The sequence below is a fragment of the Rhinolophus hipposideros genome (assembly GCF_964194185.1).
Source record: "Rhinolophus hipposideros genome assembly, chromosome: 20".
In the NCBI taxonomy this organism is placed as follows: domain Eukaryota; kingdom Metazoa; phylum Chordata; class Mammalia; order Chiroptera; family Rhinolophidae; genus Rhinolophus; species Rhinolophus hipposideros.
Window position 1 is genome coordinate 53,188,172 of NC_138066.1, and position 20,734 is coordinate 53,208,905.

The following is a 20,734-nucleotide window of genomic DNA, read 5'->3' on the forward strand; positions in this document are numbered from 1 at the left end:
CGCACAGCCCTTCCCCATTCTGCCGCCCAGGGACGCCCTCCACTCCCACACTGTTCCCTTCCAGGGTCTAAGGTCTAAGACAGTCTCCCAATGACTGGTCAAGGGGAGGCCATGTGACCACGCAGCTAGTGAGATGGAAGAGGGGGTCTGTTGGGTGCCCTGGGTTATTGAAAAAAAGAGAATTAAAGAATTAAACGAGAGGTGAGAAACACCACTTCCGCCTCTGGCCTCTGACGGATGTGCTGTGAAACACCCTGGAGGAAAGAACCCCAGAGCAGTTGATGGACCTGTTTTTGGTCAGTGTGGTCTGGAATGCTGTCAAGATGCCGTGATTTCCTATGGGTGCCGCCATGAGACAATGTTGGGAAACTTGTATGTCACTTTCACTGGTGTGACACACACCACTCCAACTATCTATCTCCCTAGGCCGGCTCCAGGCCAGCCTCTGTCACCAGCGGAAAGAACGGGACATCACCTCCACCTGTCTTTGTGAGTCAAGCTGACCGCCCAGGATGTGCTCCGTTTTCACCCACAGCCCCCAGCAGGGACCCGCAACTCCATCCACGGCCTGCCCACTCGCCCAGCGGCCATTTCACAATTCCCGTCCTGCAAGCCACCCACACTTCCCTCAGCGCCCACGGCTTTGCGTCACATCTGAACGGGGGAAATAAAGTGATGTGAGAGGAACTGCCTTCCCACCACGGGCCGACTGCTGGGTCAGGTCTTTGCTGGCACTTGCTCCTGCCTGTCACGGCTCCCACAACTTCTGTTCTGGACGCGCCTGAGCCGGTGTTCGCACAGCTCGCAGCCTTGGGGCACAGCTCCCTCTGGGGCAAAGGGCAGATAGGCTTGCCCACTAGATAAGAATGAGGTTCTCCCTGCTCGGGGTTCCTCAGCTGAGACACATGCCCAGGACACAGGCCTGCTCTGCTTTGCCTTATGGGACGGGGGCGAGGGGGGTCACACAAACATGCACACACAAGGGGACCCATAACTGTCTGCTGTGCCTGACCCAGGAGTCTCATTCTTCTGCCAGCAACCATGAAGGCAGCCATGTGGCAGGCTCATAGGTCAGCGTGCAAGTCAGGTAAACTCAAAGCTACACCCCCCTTCTGTCCTGTCAGACCCCAGCCCCCCATCCTGTCCTGTCCTGTAAGACCCCAGCCCCCCACCCCCTATCCTGTCCCGTTAGACCCCAGCCCCTTGCCCCCCCATCCTGTCCCATCAGACCCCAGGACGCATGCCCCCAGGACTTCCCTGCTGCCCTCCTCACCTGACGAATCATCACAGGTCACCCTTCTTTCCTGCCTGCCTCAGACAAACTGTAACCTCACACCACCTCCATGGGTGCCTGTGGTCTGCCACTTTTCAGAGCAAGACTTCTCCAGTAAGGCGTCCAGCCATTCGTTCTTCTTGCCACTTCAGCCAGGCAGGCTGGAATGACAATCGCACCTCTCCACTGAGACCACTCAGACGACCACAGTGACACTCAGCTTGCGAGAAGTGGGAACACTCTTCTGTCCGACCTTACCTGACCTCCCTGTGGCACCCCCCAGATGCCACTCCTCCTCCTTACAACTTCTCATTACAAAAGATACCCAAACTACACGCAGCACATATAATGGACACGTATGGTTTCAAGAATATCAGTTTAAAGAATGATAAAAAATATTTTAAAGAATAAAAGAAACACTTGTCTACTCAGCTTAAGAAACAGGCCTACGACCTGTTTTGTAAATAGTTTTATTGGCACATGTACAGTGTGGCTGCTGTGGGGCTTCGGGGGCGCCGCTACAGAGACCATGTGGTCGTAAAGCCAAACGGAGACCACATGGTCCTGCCCTTCGCAGCACGCACCAGCCATCTCCCACTGGGAAGGTTTTCAGTGGACGCAGATGGTGGTGAGGTTCTGTCTGATTGTCTACAAGTCACTGTTTTGCCCTCATTCGGGAAAGGCAAGGTCCCCGTGTGGGAGTCTAGGGTGACAGCTGTCTTCTCCTGGCACACAGACAGCTTGTCACTGCCCTGGGCTCCCACTGCGTCAGCCTCACCTCGCTGAAGGTACCCTATCTATTTTGACACCTTTCAAAGCAGCCTCACGACCTCTGGGGTTCCGGTGTGTTGTTAGAACACATCCAGTGGGCATTTCTTTGTGATTCTTCAAGCTGGGATTCCTCAAGCTTCCTGCAATTGTGAATTACCACCTCGTAACACTTCAGCCCGTCCTCAGCCCCATCCCCTCAAGTGTCACCTCTGCCCACATTCTCTCCTTCTGAGGTTCTGACCAACACGCGTCAGAGCTGCTCACTGCGTCCTACATGGCTCTTCTCCCTCTGTCATTCGTTCGTTCATTCGTTCCTCCCTTCCTCCCTCTCTTCCTCCCTCCCTCTCTTTGTCTCTCTGGGTAATTTCTTCATATAGAATGTCTATTTCATTAATTGTGCATTACACACTCTGCTGTTGACCCCTTCCATCAAGTTTTCAATTTCAATAAATACACTTTTCATTTCTTAAAGTCCTATTTGGTTCTTCCTTCAGTCCACTTGGTCTTTCTTTATAGTTCCTTGTTTCTGGAATGAATTTCCTTGCTGGTGTTTTGTTTCTTTAAACATACGAAGCACAGTAATTGATGCCCTGTACCTTCCAGCAGGTCTACGTCTGCTGCTCGTGCTCCTGGGACCCTGCTCCTTGTGTCTGGGATTGCATTTGTAATTGGAGTCTGATTTGCAGGAATTTTTCATGGCCTAGAACAAAGGTGGAGTCCCCCCGAAATGGCCTGCATTTGCTGTTGTCTAGTTCCTGGGGGCTCCCCCAGTTCAGAATGACTCCATGATAAAATTCTCAGACCACCCAGGGGTCTTAACTGGGGCTAAACCACACGAAGGCTGACTGCAATGGCAGATTATAAGTAGCTCCCAGTGAGTATGAGGCCATGTCCTCAGTGTCCCCCCCAGCCCCCAGCATGGGAGGCAGCTGGAGGGGAGGGGTGGGCGGGTTGTGATTCACCTTCACTCTGAAGGTATAGCCCTTCCGAGTTCCAGCTTCATGGGGGTGGGTGCCCCCACTGCACTCCCGCCCTGGGTGGACCCTGGTTCTTGTCACCTGTTTTCTAAGCCCTGTGACTTGCGCCCATTTTCAAGCTCACCCCCTTTGACCAAGTCCTTGGCTGAAAGCCAGCTTCAGTGCTCAGCCTGCCGTCACAGCTCCTCCCTCAGTCGGGCGCTGCCGCCTGCCGTTTACTGATGTCTCACAAGCACGGTTTTGGTGTTTTATTCAGCACTTTAGCTGTTTTCAGTGCAAGTGTCAATCCAGGTACTTAGCTGATATATGACAAGAAATGGACGACTAGAGTTTTATGCTTAATGAAGGAACATCTAAGTGAGGCAAAAATGAAAATACTCTCACAGATAAGGCCTCAAAAAGTTTCCCATATATTAAGCCCTGAAGTACTTACAGCCTGAGAGGCGTGCTGTTTAGGAAGAAGTGTCAGAGGTCGCGGGGTGCTCCTGCCCCTGGCATAGTCGCTATGTAGTGGCAAGGCTTGCGTTCTCCGAAATATTTTGGAAGGTTCTTAGGCTCTACTAGCGTAGTAGCCCAAGGACTTCTAGTTGCGGTCTTCAGGTCCCTGCCTGCTGAGAGGAACCGCCGCCGCCATGTTTGGCTGCTTGGTGGTGGGAAGGCTGGTACAAGCAGTTGCACAGCAAGTGGCAGAAGATAAATTTGTTTTAGACCTACCTGATTGTGAAAATATCAACCATGTGTTCGTTTTTATGCTGGGAACAATTCCATTTCCTGAGGGAATGGGAGGATCTGTCTATTTTTCCTACCCTGATTCAAATGGATGGATCGCCAGTACGGCAACTCCTAGGGTTTGTTTGTTACAAATGGGAAACCAAGTGCCATCTTCAAAATTTCAGGTCTTAAATCTGGAGAAGGAAGCCAACACCCTTTTGGAGCCATGAATATTATACGAACTCCATCTGTTGCTCAGATTGGAATTTCCGTGGAATTATTGGACAGTCTGGCTCAGCAGACTCCTGTAGGTAATGCTGCTGTATTCTCAGTTGATTCATTCACTCAGTTCACACAAAAGATGTTGGACAATTTCTACAATTTTGCTTCATCATTTGCTATCTCTCAGGCCCAGATGACACCAAGTCCATCTGAAATGCTCATTCCAGCAAATGTGGTTCTGAAATGGTATGAAAACTTTCAAAGACGACTAGCACGGAACCTGCTCTCTTGGAAAACATAATTTGAATAAAATAACTTTTAATGGAAAGGAAAGTTTCCCATATAAAATTCTCTTCTAAATTTATCTTAAAAGAAGAAATACATATCCATGAGACTACTAGGAGAGATTTGAAAAGCAAACAAACTAAAAGAATTTAGTCAAATTCACTTTTGTCTGAAACACAGCCACCCCCACACAGCAGCTAAGAACCTTATTACAAATGCTGATAAGAAATCGGTGGACGAAATAAAGTAAGTGGGGTCCTCATAATTTAGGAGTGAAAACTGAGACTACAACTTAAAAACAGGCAGAAGGGAATGGAAAATGTGATCTATTCAAAAAGAGGCAGGAGAAAACGTTTCAAAGAATTTAAAGCATGCCAAATAGAAAACAAGATGGAAGAAAGAGCTAATGAGACAGCATCATAGTAAATGCAAACGTATGAAACCACCAGACCAAAGCACAGGGAACCGCGACGGGGACACAGGGAAAGGAAGCCAGAGTGCCGCACTTTCCATGGCCATCGGCCCGGTCCGTCAGCTGGAGGGTGCAGAGGCAGAAAGCCCGCGGAGCATGAACCCATGGCACTGAGGTGGCCTCCGCATGAAAGACAAAACAGATTTCTTGGCAAAAAACATGAGGGTCAGCAGGGACGTGATGCAGTGGTCTTGGCAAAAACCTAACACGCACTTAAGGACAGGCCTCAAGATAGAGTGAAGGACCACATGCAGGTACAGTTCTCACTCTCTCAGAAGGATTCACATCACGGTGATTTTATTTTCTGCCCAAAAGGTAAAAATATGAGAAATCGCTAACCAAGACAGTGAAAAAATAAAAATCTCATGATTCTGGGGCTTTAAAAAAATTTCACACAATTTAGAGAAAAAAGTAAAAACATGAGTTGAGTCCTGAAGCAGGAGGAGGGGACGACAGAGGACAGGCCCCACGGGAGCCTCGGTCCCCGTGGGAGGGTCAGTGCTGTGGTCGGTGGGCATGCTTATCAGGGGACAGGGAACAGAGAGGTTCCTGACCCGACATGGGCATCAGAAAGCTCCCAGGTCTCCTGTTTTTCCTTTAAATCTTGCCCCCTGGTTTTTTTGTTTTGTTTTGTTTTTTCCATTCAAACAAAGAGCTAAAAGCCCAGATGGGAGAAATGGTAGTTCTGCCAAAAGCAGTGGGAATTTGGCAGGGGGGCAAGTACAGGCCTTTGGACAGGCGGCTGGAGGGCTCTGCAGGCACCAGGAAAAGCGTTTCTCAGAGGTGAGGGGCACAGCTGAGGGGCTGGAGGCAGGCCTTCTAGAAGGCAGGAGAAATGGAGACCAGGACGTGCACAGGCCGGTGCGGGCGGGGTCCTACTGCAGGAGGCATGGTCTCTGGGGGGGGAAGAGACTACTCTCTGCAGGACCTCGCAGGTACAGACTTTCACTGGTAGACACAAGTAAAGGCTGAACTTACTGAAACACCAGAAGAAACACACACTGCTGCTGGACTGGGAAAACAGCCCAGTCTCATTTCCTACAAATTTCCCACAAACACCTGGTCAAGGAGAGATTCACATTGAAAAAAGTGAACTGTCATCTTGGGATGCTGAACCATGGAGCTGGGAGGACTGTGGGTGGAGCTGCCCCGCCCCGCTGACTCTCTAGCCCTGACTTCCTGTTGAACTTTGTGGTAACTTCAGGGGGAGGGGGATGAGAACAGAACAGCCATCTTGGAACCGGGCCATTATCTTCCTTCGACACGTGGGAGCGGGTTGGAGCCCCGGGTTGGAGGTGTGCGTTCCCGCACTGTGGTTTGGTGGTTTTTGTTTCTTTTTCCTTTTTCCAGAATAAACCGTTGTTCTTGTGGGTTTATCCGGAGAGTTACTTTTGCCAGTAGACAACGTCTTGTCAGGATGAGGACAGCAAAGCGCCGTGAGAACAGAGTGGGGAGGAGACCAGCAGACGAATGGCAGTGAACGTTCCCCCAAAAGCTCCTGGCAAAGCCGAGGAGAAGCACAAAACATGCTGAATGGAACGGTGCGGAAGCAGTGGCCACGCAGACCCCAGGCCACAGGGCAGACAGAGCTTGGGGGACAGGGGACGTGGGAGCACAGCAGTGAGCGGGCAGATCCACGGGCGCTGAAACGGACAGTCCAGAGCTGAACGTTAAATCCTAACAGTGGGGAAGGGACACAGACCAACACAACGTCACCTCTGCCTGAGTCAGAGAACAGGCATGAGGACCCTAAGAAGGCTGGTGGCAGTGGGGGGACTAGACAAACCGAGTCTGAAGGCCATGGGAAAATCAGTGAATGAGGAGTACAGGGGTCCTGGTGCTCTGAGGAAGTATGAAGAGGAGTCCCAGGTCAGCCAGACCGGAGAAGGCACCAGAGGCCGGAGTCACGCAGACCAAGACACAGTGGGACACAACAAACAATCTGGGTTCAGGCTCAAATATACCCAGAAGACGTAGCATTACCGCGGGATGTCAAACAAGTGGGGGGCGGGGAAGTGGGGTGTGTCAGCAGCTGCTGAGGAACATCTCAGTGGCCGTCTGGGGAAACTGGTTCCTACTTGTAGCATATACCATGATAAATTCCAACTAGTCCATGGACTTAAATGTGAAAAAACGAAGCCTGGTTTTAAATGTAGAAAAACGAAGCTGTGTTAGAAGAAATCCTGGAAGGATCATCTCAAATCTCAGAGTGGAAAAGGCCTAAGTATGGCACAAAGCCCAGAAAGGATTAAAAACAAGGACATTAATTTAACTACATAAAAATAAAAACCACGTGCATGATAAAAACCACCATAAGCAAAGTCAAAAAAAGCAAATGAAAAACCTTGGGAAAATATTGCAATTTACAGCTCAGAAAAAGCCTCATTTCCATGATATATGATGAGCTCCTACAAGTCAATAAAAAAGATAATAAAGCATGTATAGAAATGGGCAGAGAACTAAAGGAAAGCACACGCACAACGTTCTCACAGGAGGAATGGCGCTGAAATCACACCTTGCTGCCTGGGGAAGACGGCAGTCGGCAGTGTCCTGTGCTGGGAGGCTTTTGGTGTGAGCTGGCACGGTCCCCCAGGAGCCAGCTGACCGTGTCTCCAAATGAGACCTGATGACACTTCTGAGTGTACTGTCACATGTGTGCTGCAGCCCATGCAGCTACTCACTGTGGCGTTACGGTGACATGACTGTGACAAGCCAGAATGGCCATCGGTGGGAGGGTGCTGGGACAAACACTGGCCCGCCAATGTGGCTAACACGGTTAGCAGGCGTGTGGCTGCGAGACAGGAAGGAGGTACTCTCTGGACTGACCTGACGACGCCAAGTCGGCGCCTCTCCAACAGTGTCCCCTCCCTCCGCCCTTCCTGCTACGTCCTGGTCTCATGCAGCATTCCCAAAGGGGCCCTTCAAAGGGGCCTGCCTGCTTCTTGTGGAGACAATGCTCCATTCTGAGTAGACGCGACACCATCATCAGCTGGATGCCAAGCTGGGGAAGCCGGTCTCTGTCCTTGGGTCTGCACGGAGTATGCGGGGCACTTGGGGAGCACTCCTCAAGAGGGAGGTGACTGACCCCAAGTGCAGAAGCTTCACCAAGCAGAGGAGAGCAACTGGAGAGCAACCACGGTGTCCTCAGTGGCCCAGGAACGCATGCGCTCGCCTACCTGGAGTCGAGTCATCCTGGGAGGTGAGGCCAGAAGGGCTGGAGCCCAGGTCCAGTAACTTCCACGTGTCCTGGAGGGAGCTGCTGGCAAGTGACGAGGACCTTTGGGTGTGGTGGCCATTGTCCTGGTGGAATTTTTGAGCCTGGTGTGGCTTTGGGGACTGGTTTTCTTTCTGACGAGTTGATCTGCAAGTCACTGTGGAGACCTCGTGTGGCTTCTGTAAAAGGTAGAAATGACAGTTATCCTTGGAAGCACTCTCCCTCCAACACAGAGGCAACAGGGCTCCCTACCTATCTGGGTAGGTGACAGGCCTTTGTGGTGAGCCCTCAAGGACATGAGAGGAAGGTCACTGCAGGCAGGCGTGTGCCCATGGCCAGGGGCTGGCGGTGTCCCATCAGCTGGGGTACCTTGGAGCTCAGTGCAGGGATGGCAGAGGCAAGGCCATCAGGATGCGCTGGGGTCTGGCGCTGGGGTCTGGAGGGACAGGCGAGAGCGTGAGGCCAGTGTGTCATAAAGAAGGGCCACTGTGGGGCCTGGATCCCACCACCACCTCATTGCCTGGCTGGACCCTTCTGCTAACACTACAGCACCGTCACCTACATGAAGGTCTGGCGACCGAGATGGCACTCAGGGTAATGGCCCTCTCCTGTGACACCAAGCATGGCATTCCCGAGGGTGGGCCCCACACTGAGCACCAGGGTACCCAGCACCAGGGTACAGCCCGGCCCTGCCGTGCCCCCCACTCCTTTGTACCCGCCTCTGTACCCGCACCGACTCCACCTTGCTTGGGGCACAGCCTCGCCAAGCATCGATTCTGCAGACTGTCTGAGCCACATGGGGCCAGATCTTTGCTGAGCTGTCGCAGAAACCATCCTCCCTCATATGCTTGGCGTCCTGCCACGGACATTTAAATAAGGAATTCAGTGTCCACGGGTTGTCCACTGGGCATGTTATTGAGTCTTCACTCAAGATTAGAAGAAACACTTTTCCAAAGTTGCTGGTACTGGGAAATTAGTCCACTTGGTGACAAGCCAAAAGGGAAGGACAAGCTCTGTCCAGCGGCCAGGATGAACTTAGCCCCACCCGCCACACTTCTCACACCGGGCTCCTGCCCTTGTCCACCAGCCCCCTGCACAGCAGAGCTTGTGACTACTCCCACCTCACTAACAGCAGCTCAGAACTCATGTCACCTCGTGGTATAACGGGCCCTCCGTCTCGCTTTTATTTCTATCCATTTAAAATAAACTGAAAAGACAAACTACATACGGGGAAACTGTATTTGCACAACATTGCACAGATAAAGATTAGCATCAAGACTATAAGCCCCCATATCCCTTGAAACTGCACAGACACCTGATCCATGAGGGTGGAGGTTTCCAGTTGCACTGAAATGCTCCTGAAGAACGAAAAGTGAGGAGGCCCCTAAGGCAGAGGCACAGGCTCAAGGGACACTGCTGCCCTGCGAGGACCTGGCAGTGCACTTACGCCCTTAACCAGAGCGTTAGGAGCGTTAAGTCGGGCGGAGGGAGGCTGACGGCACACTCTCAGGAGCCAGGTCCCCGGACGGGCACTGGCAGAACTCAGCACCAGTCCTGGGCGCCATCTCAGCAAAGCAGGAGCAGAAAGAACTTGTTAAACTGACGAAGGGTCTGCACAAGGCTGGACTCAGGTTCAAATGTGAAACTGCTGATATTTAAATACTTTGACCCACAAAGTATTTAAATGGCGATTTTGTGTGGTTCGACAGAAGACCAAAACCTATGGCAGAAGCTAAACTGTGGGGGGGTTCATTCTCTGAACAGGACACAGTGGGGGTGTCAGCCACCGGCCTCTGTGCTGCAGCGTGTCCTGGCCAGGTAGCAGGGGTACAGCCTGGGGGGCGGGGCGGGCCCTCACCACAGAGCCGACGTCTATCAGCGTACAGAACCCAGGAGACCATGGGCGTGCGCATATTAGCATCAGTTCGTTCCGCAGAGCTGGCAGATAAAATCATTCTAGAAACGTCCACTGTGCTCCTAACAGCCACCATGGCTAGAACATGTAAGTTGGAAGGATTGGCACAGCCATCAAATGGACTAGGCAAACCACAGCTCCCAGGCCAAACCCCGCCTGCCCCACTGCTTGTGCAGCCCGGGAGCTGAAAGTTTTTACATTTTTAAACAGTTGGAAAAATCAAAAGAAAAAGAATATTTCACAACACGAAAATTATAAGAAATTAAAATGTCAAGATCCATGAAGCTCACCGGTGCGGCCATGCCCATCTGGTCACAGTCCACCCGTGGCCGTGTTCAGGCTGGACGCAACTTGACATGTCCAACAGGGGCTGCACAGCCCTTAAGGGGGAGAACAATTGCTGTCTGGCCGGTTGCAGACAAAGTCTGCCAACCCCTGAACGAGGATGTGTGTCTGCATGGACACGGCTCAGACACGTTATGGTGAAAGAGAGCAGGTGTGCAGAAAGGTGTATGCACAGCCAGATATGACTTACAACAGCTTTTCAACCATCGCTTAGAGACACCAGCCTCGGCCAGTCTGAAGGGGTGGGAGTATGGCAGAGCACTACAGCAGCTTTGACTTTCCAACATTTACTTAGTAAGTTGGATGGTATTCAAACAGGGGTTCTCTGGATCTTCTTAGAGTCTAAAATATTTATTTAAAAAAATCAGTGCATAAATAACACTATCTACCCAGTAGAAGATTAAATGAGAGAGAACAGCCGAGAGAACTTGGTAAAGGAGCAGAAACAAGGGCAAGCTCGTTACATATATCTGTAACATGATTTGTAAAAACAGGACAACGCTCTGCTATTTGAAGCAGACGCATGACCGCCTGGAACGCTGTAAGGAATCAGCGCATAGCCCGAGCCCTACAATCCTGCAGCGTCGATCCCACAGACCACGGCCCACCAGCCAGCTTCCCAACTGTCAGTGCCCTGGAAGCCAGGGAGGGTGGACGACCTGTTCTGGTTGAGGGACACACACACACAGGCACATGTATGTGCATGCACACAAGGCACCCAAACGTGCACACACAGGCTCACACTCATACACATACAAGGTCTGACAATTAAGTTCGCGACAACGTTGCTAACCTTTTTTGATATCAGAGAGATTATTCATTATGATTTTGTACCAACTGGACAAACAGATAACCAAATTTACTATTTGGAAGTGCTGAAAAGGCTGCATGAAAAAGTTAGACGACCTGAACTTTTCGCCAACAATGCATGGCTCTTGCATCACAACAATGCACCAGCTCACACGGCACTGCCTGTGAGGGAGTTTTTAGCCAGTAAACAAATACCTGTATTGGAACACCAGCCCTACTCACCGGATCTGGCCCCCAATGACTTCTTTCTTTACCCAAAGATACAGGAAATATTGAAAGGAAGACATTTTGATGACATTCAGGACATCAAGGGTAATACGACGACAGCTCTGATGCCCATTGCTTTGAAGGGTGGACTAGGCGCTGGCATCAGTGCACAGCTTCCCAAGGGGAGTCCTTCGAAGGTGACCATAGTGATATCAGCAATGAGGTATGTGGCACTTTTTCTAGAATGAGTTCGTGAACTTAATTGTCAGACCTCATGTGCACACATATACACCCACACATGTGCACACACACACGCCCACACACGTGCCCACACACACACAAGCGCTGGACCGACTGAGGTCATGGATGGGCTGCTTGGCAGAGAACGGCTTAAAAGAGGTGGCTGGCAAAATGTGAATATTAAACTCTAGGGCTGTATGAACGTATTAAACTCTAGGGCTGTATGAACGTATTAAACTCTAGGGCTGTATGAACGCTATTTCCTGACTTTGGTAATTTACTGTAACTATGTCAGGGGTGTACTTATTTTTAGACGTAAAGGGTCTCCATGTCTGAAACTTACTCTGAACTGGCCCAGGATAAGAACTGTCTATCTGTCCCTCATTGTTCCCTATCTCTCCATCGAAAATGTGGGGGAGGCCAAAGGAGCGAAGAGAGAGAAGATAAAGCAAACGTAGCAACAAGTTAACAACTGGTGGGTTTAGGTGAAGGGCCATGTGCTATTCTTGCAACATTGTGTAAATTTTAAATTAAAAATAAGAATTAAAAAATAATATAAGCAAGAGTATCAATTTTTAGCACATGATAAAAATGTGAACTCCAAATCAGTGAGGAAAAGGGTATTGTGACAATTACTAAAATAGAACAACTGGGAAAATGAGTGACTATTAACCTAAACTCAGAATAGAGAAAAATGCTTTAAGCCAAAAAGCAAAATAAACCATTACAGCAGACTGACGGAGTTCATTAGATTAAAAAAAAAAATGTCTGTAAATTTAAGAAAAATTAAAAATTAAAAGGCAAATCACAAGTTTGAGAAAGATTTAGAACAGACAAGTAGCAATTTCCTTTATCTAGAAAGAACTCTTACAGACTAACAAGAAAAGTACAAACACACCAGTAGAAAAATGAGCAAAGAATAAACAAATGGCAGATAAATAGATTGAAAACTTTAATACCCCTAAGGATACAAGACATTTTTAAATGATGCAATTTTTTAAATCTACTATGTTGGGGAATATTTCAAAAAATAACAGCCGGGTGGGTAGAGCTATACTCGAAAATATGTCTGATATAATTTGTAATTTAAAAAACAGCAGAAACAGACTGAAATGTTATTGGTAACTACGTTTGGGTGCTGAAAATTGGAGGCTTTTAAAATTGTGTTGACTGTATTTTGAAGTTTCTGTAATGAAAATGTGGTATTTAAGCAACTAGTCCAAAGTTATTAAAATACGTTTCTCAGACGAAGGAGGTTACCTGTGCTGTGCAGTGGGGCTGCAGCTGTCCCACAGGCAGGCCGCGATCCGAGGGGGCCTGGGCCTTGTCACCTGGGGTGCGGGTCTCGCAGCCAGGCAGGGGGTGACGTGGTTTCCCTGGAAACAAGATGAGGGAAAGCGTTCTCTGTGTGCACATCACTTCCGATTTCTCTCATACGCACTACAAACACTCAGGAACAGCTTGTCCCTCTTGAGAACCAAAGTCCCTTCTGTCCCAGCGAGCTCGAGCTCAGGTGGACAACTGTGAAGGGTATACGTGCCCCACAGAACTCATGACACACACAGACAACTTTCGACAGCCATGTGTCCTCACACAGCTTCTCCAAGGGGTGGAAATGGACTCCTCCATCAACAGACTTGAGGACACACCCTCGTGGCAGCAAAAAATGGAAGCAAAGTGTAAGTCTGCAGTCAGCTGTCCACCCTGCTCATGGATGGCTCACGGATGCACTCCAGCACCCAAAGATTCGCATACCTGGGGGGTGCCTGGAGCCAGGCCCCCCCAGACACCGAGGGGGAGCTTGTGAGCAAGCCTGGCATTCTTTCTCAGAAACGGGGGGCACCCAGTGAGTCACGAGCTCACCTGTGTCACGTTACCCAAAAAGCCTGGAAACTGATCTTTAAGCTGACATACGGCAAGACACCTTTACTGCTGAGTACCATTTCTCAGGAACGAACCGGCTTGCTTACACACAAGCTTCCCGCCGACCCAGAGCTGGTTCTCTGTGGGTTGTGCCTGTCGGTATTTACCAGACAGACTGGATGCTGCCACAGAGAAACTTTCTAGAAGCAGACATCTCCACTTAGCTGAAGACCGCAACCTGGACACATGCGTGTGATGATCTGAGTGGCTCTCAAGTGGGTTCTGCTGCCGTGGACCCGCCCGGCCCCAAAGTAACAGTGGTTTTTTCCAGCTGATTCAAGGACATAGGAGGGACAGGACTTGGAAACAATTTCATTTTCCTCAGTTTACAACAGCTGAGTTTAAAGCTGTAAAATCAGAAGGTGCACAAACGGCCAACGAGCCCATGAGAAGACGCTCAGCATCGTTGGTCACGTCAAAACCACAGGGAGACACCACTTCACAACCGGGATGGCTGGCATCACTAAGACAGAAAGGAAGTGTGGCCAGAGATGCGGAGAGATGAGAGCCCTCCCACTCCACCCGTGGGACATGAACCAGAGGTCGCCATGGACACTGGCCTTGGCCTGTCACACAGAGTGACCGTGTGAGCTGGCAGGTCACCGCGAGGGACAGACCCAGGAGACCCGTAAACAGGTTCAAACGAGGACTCGCCCGAGCACGTTCCCAGCAGTTCTGTTCACAGTTGCCAGAGACAGAAACAAGCCAGACGGCCATCACTGGTGGGTGGACAGGCCGTCCACACACTGGAACAGCCTCGGCCATGAAGAGTGGAGCTCTGACATGCTGCAATGTGGACAAGTCTCAAAAACACGTCACACAGCGTGGGGCTCCCTGTGCATGAAATGCCCACAAGTCCATCCTTGGGACAGAGCAGACTGCTGGTTGCCAGGAGCTGGGGCGGGGGGGTTAGGGGGGGCGATGACTGCTGAGCAGAGTGTTTCATTGGGGATGAAAATGTTCCGAAACCAGATGGTGGCGATGGTCACACAGCATTGCGAATGTCACTGACGACACTGAACTGGACACATTAAAATGGTTTAAGTGACAAAGTTTGTTATATGTATTTGACCAAACTTCAAAAAAGAAAGCCAGTTTTAAAAGCTATGAAATGTGTTCAAATTTTAGAAAGTCTGCCCAGTTTTGATGGGTTGTGCCCTCGGTTTGCTGTGACACCTTCACCTGCTTGCTTTCTGCCATCTGTGTAATCTACCGAGTCTCGCCAGGATGATTTTCTTTCCTTTATGGTCGTCTTTATTATGTTTGAATTATTAAAAACTAACCAAGTTCCTACAGGCAGGAGAAAGCCGAGCTTCCTGCAGTCAGAGAGCCTTTGTGTTGACTCTGAAATGCCTCCGAGGTGAGCAGACGTCTGAGAGGCAGCCACGGCCTGCTGGTCGCTCACGCCTGCAGAGCAGTGCTGGCTCGGTCCCGTGTCTGCCTCAGAATTTCTAGAAATGTAGTCGAGACAGACATGGGACTGTGGAGACCTCAGGACCAGGAGTGAACAGAACAGGACTTATCCCCTTGGGGCTGGAGGGGCCGATGAGGGCTTCTGTTTGGAATGTTGTAGGTGTCCTTCTACAACAGAAGGAACGCTTTCCCTTTCCTCTAAACTGAAAGGAAGCATTTCTGAGTGCCACCTCGCTCTCCCCCCCAACAGCCCTCCAGAACAAGGAAGCTCTTGCAGGGCACTTACTTCCCGGGAAATACGGTCATGTGCCTGGGCTCAGTGACAATATGGCTTGTTTTCACCAGGACTTGACTGGAAACAGCAATTATGCAACCAAGGCTCTGCCTGGATAGCCAGATTAGAGAATGACGCGTGTTTGACTGTAGGGACGTGGCGCGCGTGAGGAGCTGTGCTTGTCTCAACGGAGACGGGGAAGCTGCCGGCGCAGCGTCAGGATCACATCCTGGCAGGTCCGGGACCTTCACAATACTTTGAAAACCTCAAGAGGAAACAGGAATTTGCTCAGAATCACCCAGCAAATGAAACCTGGCGAGTCCTGGACTCCCATTCCCAGGACACCAAAGAATCTGTTAAATGTCTAATCCGGAATCCGCACGGACACTTCTAGCAAAGGAGACTCAGGAGGGCCGACATGGCCAGTGAATGCTCTGAGGACGCCCAAGGAAGTAAGCAGGCCAACAAGACCAGACTTGTTTGAGGGTCAAAACTAATCTTTCTTTGAAATTATTCTTTATCAAAAGCAGAGAAACTGTAGGGAAAGTTGTGGCCTCACCCAAGCACACCCTGGAGCTGTCAGGCCTCTGGTGCTTCACAGACACGCCTGGACAGCCAACCCCGCCTGTCCCACACCCCCTCCCCCAAGAACTAGTTCTGCTCCCATTTGCATCTGCAACTCAATTCCTTTACTCTATATAAATTTGTGCTTTTCTGAATTTTGCTTGGAACTAGTTGCGACATCTGACTGGTCCCTTCACTGATGACAGGAGAAAATCCTAAACACGCACTCATTCACATAACTGTGCGAGAGCCATGTTTTACCTGTTTCTGAAAATTATTTGGTTAAAGAAATAGTAGTAAACGTTATCACACGTCAGACAGTAGCTGCGTCACAGGGGCTGAGGAGCTGTAACTGTTAGGCACCTTTCTACTCCAGACGACACAGCCTGAGAACCTCCCCATGGGGAGGGGAGACAGAGAGGTACAGGACCGCGCGAGGTGTTAGCACAACCTGCTTCTCAGCCACTGAAGTCAACAAGTAGAAATAAATTCAGAAAGAATGTCAATAAGTACGGACAATAAGACGTACTTAATAGAACTGCTTCATAGAACAGAATCAAAAGTAGAACTCAACACAGGCTTAAAAATAACTACAGAAATGTGGAAACTCTCCTAAAAACTCTTGAGTGAAAGAGAAAACTTGAGCCCCAACCGCAGCACATCTAGAAGCCAATCGCACTGGTAACAGTATCTCGAAACTTCTGGGACGGCCAAAGTGAAACTTGGATGGAAAATTCACACCTTAAAATTTTACTAAACGAGAAAGAATAAACGTTAAAGAAATCCAGAAAAGCACAATGAAGCCCTCGGAAAGGATGAAATAGAAAGTGCAGGTAAGGACAGGACCCCACCCGTTGGCTCAGCTGCCCCTGGGGAAACTGCTGGAAGGCAGCAGAGACAGAAATTCCTCTCACACCTTAAGAAGCAAGTCCGAGTATCCAGTAAGATCTCCAGAAGAGACTGGAAAGAAATGGGAAGGGGAGTATTTAAAGCATTTAAAGAATGAATGGTTGAGATTTAAACAATGGAAAAAATAATCGCAAGTCATAAGATTTAAAAACCACACTGATTCTAGACCTGGATAAGTTACAGCAAAGCACCACCCTGGGACACGGGACACAGGGAGGAGAGATGGGGGCGGCCAGAGGACAGGTCCCTGCGGAGGTGGTGCTGGTCCCTCCCACACAGCCCTCAGGCCAGCCTGCTGGACTTCTCTGAGGACAGCGGAGCACGGGTTTCTTTACAAAGTTGTAAGCAAACGCCAACACCGAGTTTTATTTTGTGGACGAAAACGGGGTTCTATGGAAAGTAACCTCCCAAGGGGATGTGATCACAGACGCCCCAGGCCTGTAACTCTGCCGGCTGGCCTGCCTTTCGGCGGATCCAGGCTCACAGGCCTTTGCAAAGCCTCTTTCGGACTCTCCTCTTAAAGCGAGAGCCCCCTCAGAAGAGCAAAGGTCTGGTAACTCTCCTGTAATCCCTCCCTGGGGCTTTCCCCACCCCCAAGGAATCTTCCTCCCGTTCCCTCCTTAACTCCCAGGCATAAAAGAAGCTGCAAACTGTCATTTCTTGGAAGCATTTATCTCTTGCTCTTGCTTCCAGGCGTATCCTCTGTTCAGCTCAAATACATTTTTCTAAAAATTCTCTACAGGTTTGGACATTCTTACCTCCACAATTTCCAGCTAAGCCATCATTCTCAGTGCTAGCGGGCGCTGACATCAAGGGGCAGGGGTCTCAGGCAACCAGTTCAAAACTGGCTGAAATCCCCGCTTCTCTCAGTGCACTTACAATGGGATTTTAGATGTTCATGTGTAATCATAGCAAGTTAAATGTAAGTAAATGTTTTCTCTTTATGCCTCAATGCAGCGTTGGCTCTGCTGGCTAACCATTTTGAAAACATGAAGTGGGAATTCTAATTCATGGTTTTATCACATCTTTTCTAGATGAATCAAAAATTCAGCAGGAAAATGACATGATAATGAAATACAAATGGCACACACTCATCAAAGAAATACAAATTATGACAATGAAATATTTTTACCTAAGTAGATAGGCAAAAAACTCCTAACAAATATGTAGTTTGTGAGCTGTGGTCAGAAAGGCACTTTTATCTACGGCCGTAGCAATGCAGGGCCTCTCTCTCTGGAGGGCGATTTCATGTGCTCAATACTTTGACGTCCCGAGAAGGTGTCACAGAAGGGTGTCTGTGTGCCTGGACACTGCAGAACTGCTGGCAGAACAAACGACACCGGTGTACGATGTCGCCTCTGAAAGGAGCCAGCCATGGTAATGACCTCAAAATGTGCACAATGGGCCGTTCAGTGAGAAAGCATCAGAAGGGGTGGGGGGGGGCCCAGTGGGGTGCAAGGGAGCCTGTGAGCGTGAGCACACAGACACCCTGGTGGACAGAGGAGAGGCTCTAGTCGCTTGTGCTTTCCTGTACAAATTAATACTTCTCACAGTGAGCAAACAACCTTTTTATAATCAGAAAAACAAAAATCTTTTAAAAATATGTTAGGTATCAAAGGCTGCATACTGGGTGATTTCAACCCGATGACAGCAGAGACACAACTAAGGAGACAGTAAAAGGGTCAGGGGTTGTCGGCCTGGGGGGGAGGGATTAATGGAGGGGGGTACACTTCCAGAGCAGTGAAAATACCCCCCATGACGCTGTAGTGGGGGTACGTGTCACTCTCCGTTTGTCCAAACCCATAGGATGTACAACACAGAGAATGACCCCAATGTCAGCTACAGACCCTGGGGGATGGCGTGTCAGTGTCGGTCCACGTGCCATCTGGTGGGGGTGTTGATAGTGGGGGAGGGTACGGGAACTCTCTGTACCTCCCCTCAGTTTTGCTGTGAACCTAAAACTGCTCCTTTAAAAGTCTTTGTAAAAAGGGTTAGACATTAGAATTCTTAGACATGACGCTTTAAGGAGTCCCAGCTTCAGTCAGACCACAGGAATGCCAGGGGGCTCGGATCCTGGGAGGAGGAAGCCGGCAGGAGAAGGGCTCGGAAGGGACAGAGGTGCCCGGAGCTGAAGTCCACTCAGCAGTGCGGCCTGCTCTGGCTTCCCCCGCGGTCTTGGCCTGAACGCCATGGCGGGTGGCATGACAGTCTCTATCTCAGAGAGGGGCTACCTCGTCACACATCACCTACTGGAGCCAGCGCCACAGCCCGTGTGCTTCCTCGCGATGGGCTGATGGAAACGTGGACGGGACAGGGCCAGGTGGGTCCTGACACCTCCAGACGCCCCCACGCTCCATCTGAAGGCCTGGACTGCAGGGGAGCCTGATGCTGGTCAGTGGCAGTGTGCGATGGGCCTGCCAGGCAGCTTTGCTGCCAAGTGGTGAGGGGCAGCTCTGCCAGCTGCCCGCGGGGACAGGCTCTTCCAGAGGCAGACAGGTGAGGACACAGCTTGGGGCAGGTGCAGGGGAACGCTGGGTTCTGCCCTGCCTGGTGGTGCTGGAATTGCCGGAGAAGCACCTGGAAACCACCGCAGACAGTGTGTGGCTTGGCCTTGGCTGTTAAATGATGACAAGACGCTCTGTCACAGGTGGTCACCATGCAGCACTCAGTGACTTCAGCCACACAATTTACGAACCAGACATCTTTCCAGAAAAATGTGGATAGACCAGTCTTGCCCAACACCTCTGCCATCTGGTCTAAACACTGGGACAGCTGAGTCCTACTGCCAGTGTGGCTCTGGGACGGTGGCTCCCGAAAGGAAGCACATGGAGTGGGTGGGTGTGTTCACGAGCACAGCGAATCTCAGCAAACCCACACCTTTTCTTCCCACTAGTCCTCTCCCGAACCGCCAGAAATTGATGTTTCCTTCCAGCCTTCCGTGTGTGTGTGCATGCAGCCACTTACACACGTGAACACACATGCACACATCCAGCTACTCAAAAACGTGTGTATACTTTCACATGCAGTCACACACGCAGCCACACTCACACATGCACAAGCACGCATACACACATGCAGAGTCACACACGTGCAAACTCAGCTACTCACAGTCACACACATGGACACACACCCTCCTCGATATGTCTGTTGATTCAAATATGCTTTTCTGCAAGCTGCGTCTTGCACAGAACACATCCAGGCTGAATTACGCAGAGTAGTCAGCAGGCCAGGCTGGGCTATGATGAAATGATACAGAAAGTGAGAGCTTCTGAGGAACCTAGAGCTGCCGTCTGATCGTGTCTGACAGAAGCATCATCCACACGGCTGGAATCAAATGGCGAAACCAGACCCCATCACACGGAGTTTGAGAAGCGTGCAAACAGCTCCCTCCAGCTTCTTATGGCAGAGCGCGTTCCCAGGTCTGGACTCCAAGGCTCCGGGCAGACAGTGAGATGTTCCCAGTCATTTTGTTACTGTAACAACAATGCTGCCAAGATCATAGATTTCTGGGAGGATTGCTGATTCGAACGGTGTGAACAGTTAAAGGTCAGACAGACGTAGCCCAATAGCCGTCCAAAAAAAGACTTCACCAGTGAAGGTTCCTGGGTGTCCGTGTTCTCACCACCAGGCCCGGAGTCTTTTGTCCGAGATTTGAACTCGATGCTGGCTTAACCTGGTCAGGCTGGTGTCACCGCACCCTCATCAGCTGAGTGGATTCCTCCTGGGACCTGCCATCCCCACAGGTCTGCAGACACCCATTTCAGGCACCGGTCCTTTTACAAGTGTGTGTCAAACGCTTGGCGAACATCCCCGTGCTGTAACTGTCTTTGTTTATGTGCCTCTTCCTTGGAGATGTTTTAAAATGTAATGACATCAAATCTGTAGCCCTTTCACATTCCCATGTCCGGGTGGTTTTCAAGTTTCTAACCTTATTTAGGCGGGACTTTCTCACCAGTGGGGGAGGGCAAGTCCAGATGACCACACATCCCCACATCCCCCCACACTCCGAAGTCTGAGAAAATGAAGGGGAGGCCCCCCAGCAACCGGAGAGTGAGCTCACAGGCTCCCACGTGGACTCCATGAGAGAGACGACGCAGAGCTTTCTAGCATAAAGTAAATGACCAAACTGATCCAGGAAGAGGCAGGAAACCCACCCAGACAAATCACCACAGAAGAAAATGAAAAGAGTTCAAAGTCCGCCATTAACAA

At 50.2% G+C, this 20,734-nt stretch overlaps 1 protein-coding gene and 1 pseudogene across 5 annotated transcripts in view; one reads left to right on the top strand and one right to left on the bottom strand.

The window, feature by feature from the left end:
- CCDC57 (coiled-coil domain containing 57) overlaps positions 1-20,734 on the bottom strand; it is an 83,528-nt gene that overhangs the window by 16,188 nt on the left and 46,606 nt on the right. For 2 of the 4 annotated variants that reach the window (XM_081030034.1, XM_081030035.1), the window contains 2 exons: positions 12,703-12,818; positions 7,888-8,104 (listed from right to left, as the gene is read on the bottom strand). In XM_081030034.1, coding sequence (XP_080886160.1) covers positions 7,888-8,104; positions 12,703-12,818 — 333 coding nt within the window. Of the gene's footprint in view, positions 1-7,887; positions 8,105-8,236; positions 8,362-12,702; positions 12,819-20,734 lie in introns of those variants that run through there. The other 2 variants (XM_081030037.1, XM_081030036.1) reach the window with 2 other exon arrangements.
- On the top strand, positions 3,555-4,386 carry LOC308489229 (protein Hikeshi-like; annotated as a pseudogene). The gene has a single exon. The product of its transcript is annotated as a protein Hikeshi-like (transcript).